At 46.1% G+C, this 8,393-nt stretch overlaps 4 protein-coding genes across 4 annotated transcripts in view; all 4 read left to right on the forward strand.

The window, feature by feature from the left end:
* Positions 1 to 1,879: 1,879 nt before the first annotated feature.
* Pmar_PMAR024346 (hypothetical protein) lies at positions 1,880 to 2,637 on the forward strand (the record flags this gene model as incomplete). The annotated part of the gene is made up of 3 exons (XM_002769263.1): positions 1,880 to 1,988; positions 2,494 to 2,595; positions 2,621 to 2,637. The coding sequence occupies 3 exons, from the start codon at positions 1,880 to 1,882 to the stop codon at positions 2,635 to 2,637; spliced, it is 228 nt and encodes a 75-aa protein (XP_002769309.1).
* Positions 2,638 to 3,800: 1,163 nt separating this feature from the next.
* Positions 3,801 to 5,710, forward strand: Pmar_PMAR024347 (conserved hypothetical protein; the record flags this gene model as incomplete). The annotated part of the gene is made up of 5 exons (XM_002769264.1): positions 3,801 to 3,833; positions 4,003 to 4,107; positions 4,446 to 4,493; positions 5,107 to 5,259; positions 5,588 to 5,710. The coding sequence occupies 5 exons, from the start codon at positions 3,801 to 3,803 to the stop codon at positions 5,708 to 5,710; spliced, it is 462 nt and encodes a 153-aa protein (XP_002769310.1).
* A 1,103-nt stretch (positions 5,711 to 6,813) lies between these two features.
* Pmar_PMAR024348 (hypothetical protein) lies at positions 6,814 to 6,991 on the forward strand (the record flags this gene model as incomplete). Its single annotated transcript, XM_002769265.1, has 1 exon — positions 6,814 to 6,991. A coding segment is annotated over one exon (178 nt), but the record flags the coding sequence as incomplete, so codon positions are not given.
* Positions 6,992 to 8,147: 1,156 nt separating this feature from the next.
* Positions 8,148 to 8,393, forward strand: part of Pmar_PMAR024349 (hypothetical protein) — a gene marked incomplete at both ends in the record, with an annotated part of 373 nt that continues 127 nt past the window's right edge. The window contains 2 exons of the mRNA XM_002769266.1: positions 8,148 to 8,181; positions 8,246 to 8,393. The exon at positions 8,246 to 8,393 is cut by the window's right edge and continues 4 nt beyond it. Coding sequence (XP_002769312.1) covers positions 8,148 to 8,181; positions 8,246 to 8,393 — 182 coding nt within the window. The remainder of the gene's footprint in view (positions 8,182 to 8,245) is intronic.

An 8,393-nucleotide genomic window follows, 5' to 3' on the forward strand; every position in this document is an offset into this window, starting at 1 on the left:
TTTAGAGGGTATCTCGCCGTGGGTGAAATCGTTGATATGCCGTTTACCGTTTATTTTGAATATTCTGCGAACTCATCTTGAGAGTTGCTGAATTAGTAATGGCAGATTTTATGTTGTGAACTTTTTTTGTGGTTTCGCGATTTTTGGGAAATATTATGTGTTTCGTGTTTTCATCAGCATTCCCGTTATGATCATTTTCCAATATGTTGGCGTATATTATTGCAATTGCATTATATAGTTGCTGCAAGGCTCCTAGAATGGCTCTCTGTGGTAGATTGGAGGGTTGCAGTACTCGAGTGAAGGCCTCGAGACAGGAGTAGGAAGCCGACTCATGCTGGGGCAGTTGGACAATGGTGCTGTTAGTGGTCGAGGTAAATGATGGAGTTATAAATCATAAATATCACGTCGTAAATGATGGAGTTATTCTAGTTGTTCCATCACGGATGACAGCAACTGTATCGTGTTCTATCTTCTTGTGCTCTTCCAGAGCAGTAGTATAGAATAGTCTTGTAGACTCCCTTCCTATCTACATCTATTCGCTGTAGTAGAAGTCACTAGCTCTGTCCTGTCTTCTGAGCAGAATTGATTGTACGCTTGCAGCGCATAGGTTATGACCTGTGCACTGTTCAGTGTTGTGAGGATATGAGAACTGTTGTGAGATAGTTGTGGATACTTATTTCTTCTATTTAATCTACTCGTGTTAAGATGACTGGAACGCCTACGCACACCGAGACTGAGGACAACGACAGCTGACACTCACACTTTGATTATTTACATGAACGATTATGTTCTTTAGGAATATTTGTTTTTTTGGCGTGCAGTCCGTGCTATGGTAGAACTGGCTGGATGCTTGGTTCTGACTGTTTAGTTATGTTGGAACAAGTTAGTCTGTGCGAGACCTTCGAGTTCCGGAATAGCCTCCTGAGATGTGGACGGAGCCGATCGGGAAATGATGTTGTTGTTTTTGACAGTAGGTGATGGTCTTGGTTTTAGATGGGCAAACCGTAATCTCTTGCTATGGTTTACACCGTAAGATACGGTACGGGTAGAGATACTATGGCTCAACTTTAGAGAACTCTTCGTAGACGATGTAACTGCGTAATTTTCGGTCTTATTTCGGTTCATGTTTGCATGGGCGAATTCTGTGCTTCTTGAAAGAGTATAAAGTTACCGTATTTTCCCCTCATTCATGTTTTTTCATCCAACATGGAGTATTCATGCTAGTTGGACATTGATCATACTCTGTCTAGGATAGGAAGGAATTTTCACGGAATCTCGATGAACTCCAATGTGCATTGACGTGAGATCAGGAGATTATAGTGTCGGAACGATTGATCGATCGCCTGAGGTTGATGGTTCAGTTCACGTACTATGTCGGGCGTTGCAGCAAAGGCTGGCTTGCGACACTTGAGTATTCACTGCTATTATACCTCAGCTACAATGAGCCGTCGTCATTTCGAGGTGGAGATTGCGGATCGGATTGCAGACACAGCAGTGGTAGGATACCTCGCCCCTCTGTGAGATCGTACCCCTGTATTAGAGTGTGATATGGTTATCATTATAATCATGTCTAGCCATAGTGTGATCGTAAGGGGGTTGGTAATAATCTTATATGTGGGAGAACAGCAAAATATCGCGAATCTGGCTGATTGCCATTCTGTTTTTTAAATCAATATAGAGGGGGACCCAATTACGATATCGAGCCAAGATGGTGTTGGATGTTCGCTCACGATGGGTCGTGGTGGGACTGTTTTTCTCTGGCTGTATTGCTTCCATTCTGTGTGCTGCTTGAATGACATCATCTGCTTGAGGCTTGAGAAAACTCTGGGGGCATTTGCTGGCTGCTTCTAGCTCCTATGGGTGCTCGTAGATACGAGATATGGGCAGCTCTACTGGTACATTCGTGATGGTACCGTACGCCAGAGTGGAAGCTGATGACATTGAAGATTTCCAATGTGAATTGCCTGCACGTTTGAGGTTGGGATGGCGTAAGTCGCGATTGCATCGGACTGGGGGGTCCTTCTTACACACGGGGAGATGTTGATGGACTTGAGTAGTATTCGATCAGTGGAGTAGGAATATATGTTCGCTTGCTTCAGCTGAGCTCAGGAGTTTCCTATACAGTGTTGGAGTAGGAATATATGTTCGCTTTTCTCAGCTGAGCTCGGGAGTTTCCTATACAGTGTTGGAGTAGGAATATATGTAATCGCTTTCCTCAGCTGAGCTCGGGAGTGTCCTATACAGTGTTGGAGTAGGAATATATGTAATCGCTTTCCTCAGCTGAGCTCGGGAGTGTCCTCACTGATCGTAGGAATTTATATATGAACTAAAGTAGAAGTGTACAGAAACCAACGAGAATTCCCCGAAATTTCATCAAAATCTTCATAATACCATCGTCCACCATGTGCATAACTCTTCACACTGTTTGCGATGATGAGCTGCCAGGAGTCAGGAGTATCCTGTTGTTCATGTATCACTATCGCGTTGTTGTAGGGACGGATGTGTACATATCCACCCGAGTGTGTGGCGAGGATGAGGGCCTGTTGGGCATCTGCGTTGAGGTGGAGATCGGGTTTGGAGAAGATGCTGGGAAAGGTATGTGGGAAAGACTGTTGATCAGTGAAGATCGATGATTAACTTCATCGTAGTTGTGTGTAGCGTGATGGGCTGAAGTTCATGAGTAGTCTAGCAGGGTCTCAGGATTGTTCGCTCATTGACGTCGATTTTGTTTTTGAATTCCCTGATATTAAGAGAAGTTGCCGAGCAGCGGTGAGGTTAAATTTCTGTTCAGAATGCAAGATGACACATCATTTCATCTGAGCGTTATCTCTGCTGTTATCAGTCTTCGGTCCATTCTCTTCCGGAGAGGAAGGTGACGGCGTGTCCCTGATCGCAGGACGGGATCCAGACCGTTGTTCGGTGGTGCTTACGGATCCTCAAGTCAGCAGCGTACATTGTAAGCCTTGTTCGTGGTGGGTTGTCGAATTTACTACGCGATGTGAATTCGTGAATGAATGTATGCGCGTTGTGGTCAGGTGAGATCGTATGGTGTCCAGATGGCGAAGGAATGGTAAGGATAAGGGATTTCTCCAGCACCAATAGTAAGTGATCTTAGAAGAGCTCTGTGGTAGAGTATAGTGATCAGGGACGTGGCACAGAGTTAGACCCGAGAGTGATGCCCTGGAGAGTTCTCCGTATATTATATATGCGGGGGATGTTATTAAGGTTGGCCTATGGGGATGCGTTGTCTCTTTTCACTAGCATTCGGGGGAGTTGTGGTATATTACGTCGCATTTCTGCAAAATGATTATGTTCAAATCTCATTGATTGCCCTTCGGCATTTCTTGAAAAATTATCAGTTTCCAATCCCATGACCAGAGTGATGACTAAGCTGTGGTTGGTATGATTCCGTGTTAGGCGGGTGAGGTTGCTTTCGTACTGTTCGATCGGCTCGCATGGTCTGGGGTGCCAGTGGATGTGGCGGATGGTCGAGGAGAAGGTGTTGGTGAAGCCAGTGCTGCAAGCTCGTTGGTGAGATGCCCTCGGAGAATTGGAAATGAATCTTATCATATTTTAAGCAGATAGTAGTCATACCACGCCATGCGTTATAAGTGGATTGTGTTTGATTCGGAGTGAACTGCTTAGGAGTTCCTAATTAGTAACTCTGAGAATTGTTAGGCGTGTTAGGGCAGCTTCGTCCACAGAATAAGACTGCTAGATGACACTCGATGCAAGATCATATCGAAATCGATGACACGATCCTCCTCAGATGCTGGTCCCGACTCATCAGGAATTACCTAATGCCCTTCCAGTACGGTCAAGGCATCGAGGGAGTAGTAGTAGGAGTAGGAGGAGGCCTGTAGCGGCTCGTAGTGGCCACCACCACCACCACCATCGTGGCCTGCCTACTAGGGGAGTTCATTCCGTGGCTACTGATCGCGATGTGTCGAGATCGGTAAGTAGATATCATGTGTAGTCTCTGTATGCATTGTCTGTTATCAGTTCGTAGAGGACCCTGAGAGGGATGGTGGAGTACCCAGCATATCCCCAGCTGAAATTTTCCATGCACGGCTCGAGATGCTGTCACTACAGCGTGAATCTCGTATGGTAAGAACCTAACGAAGTCAGGTCTATCATCTCTGCTGGGTTGAATCGGCCTAGTTCAGACTGGGTCGTAGGATAAATTTTACGGAATGCGCGATCATCGAGCGGCTGGTTTGTGAAGATACTACCAGAGTGTTACACAGTGCTGGTAGTTTCCTCACTAATCAGAGAAGTTTACACACAAATTCGGGTAGAAGTCTGCATAAACCAACAAAAATCTCCCAAAATTTCCTCCCAGAATTCGCATAACGTCACCAACACATGTCGTCGAGCAAGCACATATTTTCCAGCACTGGTCTTACACGTGTTAACGGAAATATTGGGCGATGTTTTTATCGTAGGCTCCATCAGTGCCATCCGCGCCGAGAGAGTCCCACATCCGGTGCCTGGTAAGTAATTCGGGCTGACTGTAATGCCCTGCTTGGCACTTGGGCTGAATTCTCGTGATTCCATAAACGTGTTTGATGGTCAGTTTGTAATTACTAGCAGCCCGCGTCGCTTCGCTCCGGGGAAGCTGTAGCTACTACGGAGGGGGGTTATAGTACATTTCCTGCATGGTGTTTGCACCTGGTTTGTTATGAACGTAAAGCGTGGACTCCACAGTGAGGAATAATAGTTGAAGGTTGGTAGAATTGTACTCCCATACGATCGCCAAATTTGCACGAACTGCGTGGGTACACAAATTGCCTAACTGCAAGAAGTGCAAGAAAACGTGATGAAATTACGCACGATGTAGGTTTAGGAATGCGTTGAAAAGAGTAGAATTGTAGTGTTGGGAGGCGTTTAGAATGAATAAGTAGGAAGTAGCGTGGTAGAGGGGCATATGCTGAAAATGGGGTAGCATGTAATTAGAATTTGTGGAAGAAATTTGAAAATGTGAAATATTAACGCACGATTATATCCACCTAGCTTAAAAGTATTAATGAACTTGCGCCCGAAAAGCGTGCGCCCGACTATGTCGTGCTCGACTGTGGTTTGTTGATAAATTTCTGTTGCGCTCAGGATAGTATCCTCCGTGATTTCGCACTCACTGGTGGTAACGCTGTGGATGGAGTAAAGAGCGGGGATGAAAACCTGGGGAAGAGTTATGGGAATAGCGCTCAAGTCGAGGATGAGGATGCGTGTAAAGTTTGCTATGAGAGGCCAATTGATACGGTGAGAGGGCGGCTTCTCTAGTATAGTGCGTGTCGGTTGGATATGCGAATGTGGAGAATATGCGTGTTCTTTTTTGGAGGTATTGATAGTGGACAACTTGTCGCATAGTCTTGAAAGATTACTTTTATCACATCACATGTTCATAGCAAGCGTTATAGTTTCAGATCGATTCTGATTAATTTCGGGAAATAACGCACATTTTCTACATCTCAAATTCATACGCACTGTTTTTCGCTCTATGCCTCTATGGGGTGCCTCCTATTCCTCGGGGCTCGCATTGAAGTGGCTGCCTTGGCCGAATGGTTGAAGTATTATTTCACTCTATCAGGTTCTAGTACCTTGTGGTCACTTTGTAGTCTGTAGTGCCTGCGTGTTGAGGTTGGATGGTACCGACAAGCAGTGTCCGATCTGTCGTACTACATACCAGCTGGCGCAGAAGATTTTCAAGTAACCTTCCGATGACTCTCCTCCACTCCTGGCTCACCGAGCTCGGAAGCTACGCTTGGTCTCCTCGTTGTGGGTATGTGATCTACGTACTTGCATGATCTTAGGCATATACAGTAGGACGTCTACTTGTGCTAGCAGCAGTGTGTTGAAATTGTTATCATAACAGTGTTATTGATGTTTGACCAACATCCATAGCAGTGTCAATCAGTGTCGCTGGAGTTGAAGTATTGGAGTTGTCGGATGATATTTGGTGGTAGGTCTTAGCCGGAAATTCTGCTTGGGAAGCTCCCGCAAGTCTACGTAATGCGACTACCTTCAATGCAGCCTTTCTGTCTGTACTAGCGTCATGTCAGAATTGCCTTGGTCTCTCCATCACCAGGGGGTTATGTTTGAATAGTTCACTGTTAATCAATCTGGTCGTGTGTGTGTTGGTAGAATTTCCCAATATGTCAGCAGCAACAGGCCATGTGGCGGGGATGGGTTCAGTTGCCAGCTCTCCGAGGGATGCCATTAGCGGGTTGAAAGCCAACGTTATGGTAGTGCAGTCTGGGACAAAGTTCATGGACGGAACTGGTGTATTGGAAACTTCTGGTGTATAAAAATTGGAACACTTCTGGCGATGGGCTGTGAGAACACTGTGCTCGTGTGATGATGGAACTAACAGGCCCTGAAGTTCGTGTGGATGTATTAGGTTTGTGCACGTGTGCGACCACTATTCGGGTGTGGGGCGGAAGGGACATCACAGTGCGTAATCACAGCTGCTGATAAGAAAAGGATAGTAAGTTATAGGGAATGTTTATCTCGTCGTTATGGTCGAATATAATACCCTCGCCAGGTATTGGAAGATCCTCGTCATCGAGAGCTGCCGAAGGAATTTCCATTCGATCACGTCTTTGGTAATTTACTCTTTCGCGCCAACTCGTGCGTCGTTCTCGTACCTCTCCTTCCTCGTTGTCGGACGTGGGCGTCAGTGTCAATATCATGTGACTCAGACTCTTCTGTGACAACCTCGACCATATTCAAGACGCACGTCGCTCGAGGGATCGATGCCGCGGTGGGGTGGCATGCGAATTGTGTTCCGTAGATAATCACGTTTGTTATGGCAAGGTTCTATCCCACGTCCCCTGCACAGTTTTCGCACACGGAGCAAGCGGCAGTGGGAAGACCTTCACTATGCAGGTGAGGGGGATATGCGACATATTCATACTTATTCGTCGAGCAAGTCAATATGGAATTTTGAGCTGAAATCGTCAACCGCTTTGGAGGAGATGTTCGCTGGCGGCTCGTCAGCTTGACACGATTGATGTCACGGGAAGTAACAAGCTAGGTATCGACGAAGTTCAAATCAAAATTCATCGCTCGGTGGCTTGCCACTATGTCCAGCACCTTCTCTACAATATTGGATATCACTGACATCATATGAGTGTTGGTGATTAACTTCTACCCGTTTTCATTGTTGACATACATATTCTCCAAGTGTTCGAGACGCTATCGCCAGTGGTGACAGTACATTCGTGGATGCTTGGAGAGCATGATTGCTCACGAGTAATTGGAGTCCTGGTGATGACTATGATAGTCGCGCTCATCATTATGGTAGCGTGCCGATTCGATGACAGGAAAATCTTCTATGGCCCAGACTGCTTGCGTACACATTCCAGTGACGACAACGACATGATAGACCCTTTTGGAGGTCAAGGCCAGCCTGTCGACCCTCGGGAATCCTCCACCATTAACAGTATAGAAGGCTTTCGGCATCTCGCCCTCGTGGTGTACATACCCACGAGTTATCTACGCGGACAAAAACTGCTGCGGGTCGAGTCTCACTGTAAGACAGAGTATCTTCCCGGAGATGAGTGTCAGACTGGACGCTTTCCACGTTATGCGCAGGTTCAACAAGGGCATGTGTCAAGTCGATTCACGATTTGTAAGCAAGTTTCGCGTCATGAAACTCGCGATGAGAGATATACATTTTACCGGAGTCTCCAGCCCGAAGACTTTGTTTGCCTATTCAGCTGTCTCGTTTCTGAGACAAGGAGGTCTTGTCCTCTATCAGTTAGATTATCTCACCGAGGTAACTAACAACTAGGGTCTAGCCTCGAGTAGTTGCGGAGGCTGACAGCAAGCTCGCTATATTTCACCACGGTCAAGCAATGATACTGCACTACGTTCAATGAGGGTCGATTGTAGATCTTCTGTTTGTGTGGCAGAGGCTATGTCAAGCCTCCTGGTCCTTGCGTTATACCGTTCATTCCGAGCGTTATTTGTTCCTTACAAATTGAAAGGATCCATTGTGTATCAATTGTTAGTTATGGTGACTCCGATTGAGTCACGAGATGAAGTGCGTTCATGATAACAGCGTTTGTATTGGCTTCTGATTTCAGGGCATAGAAGGTCAACCCGCTGAGCCAGTTGTTAGCGGAAACGAGACCGGCCTGATTCCTATGTGCGTGGAGCGGATCTTCAAACGAGTTACAAGTGAGATGTGTTCATTAGGAGGCAATATCAGATGTGTCCTGGAGATAACTCGAGTTCGTTGTAGGTGATATGATGGTGACGATGTCTGTATTTGAAATCTATCAGGAGAAGGTTCGAGATCTCCTCGCTCAAAGTGCGCCTGGGCATCAGCTAGTATTCCTCCTTAAGTGGAGATGGATCTTTTTTGAACTTTTTTCTGCCGGAAAATCTGA

The sequence above is a fragment of the Perkinsus marinus genome, assembly GCF_000006405.1.
Source record: "Perkinsus marinus ATCC 50983 genomic scaffold scf_1104296966216, whole genome shotgun sequence".
Classification (NCBI taxonomy): Eukaryota; Perkinsozoa; order Perkinsida; family Perkinsidae; genus Perkinsus; species Perkinsus marinus.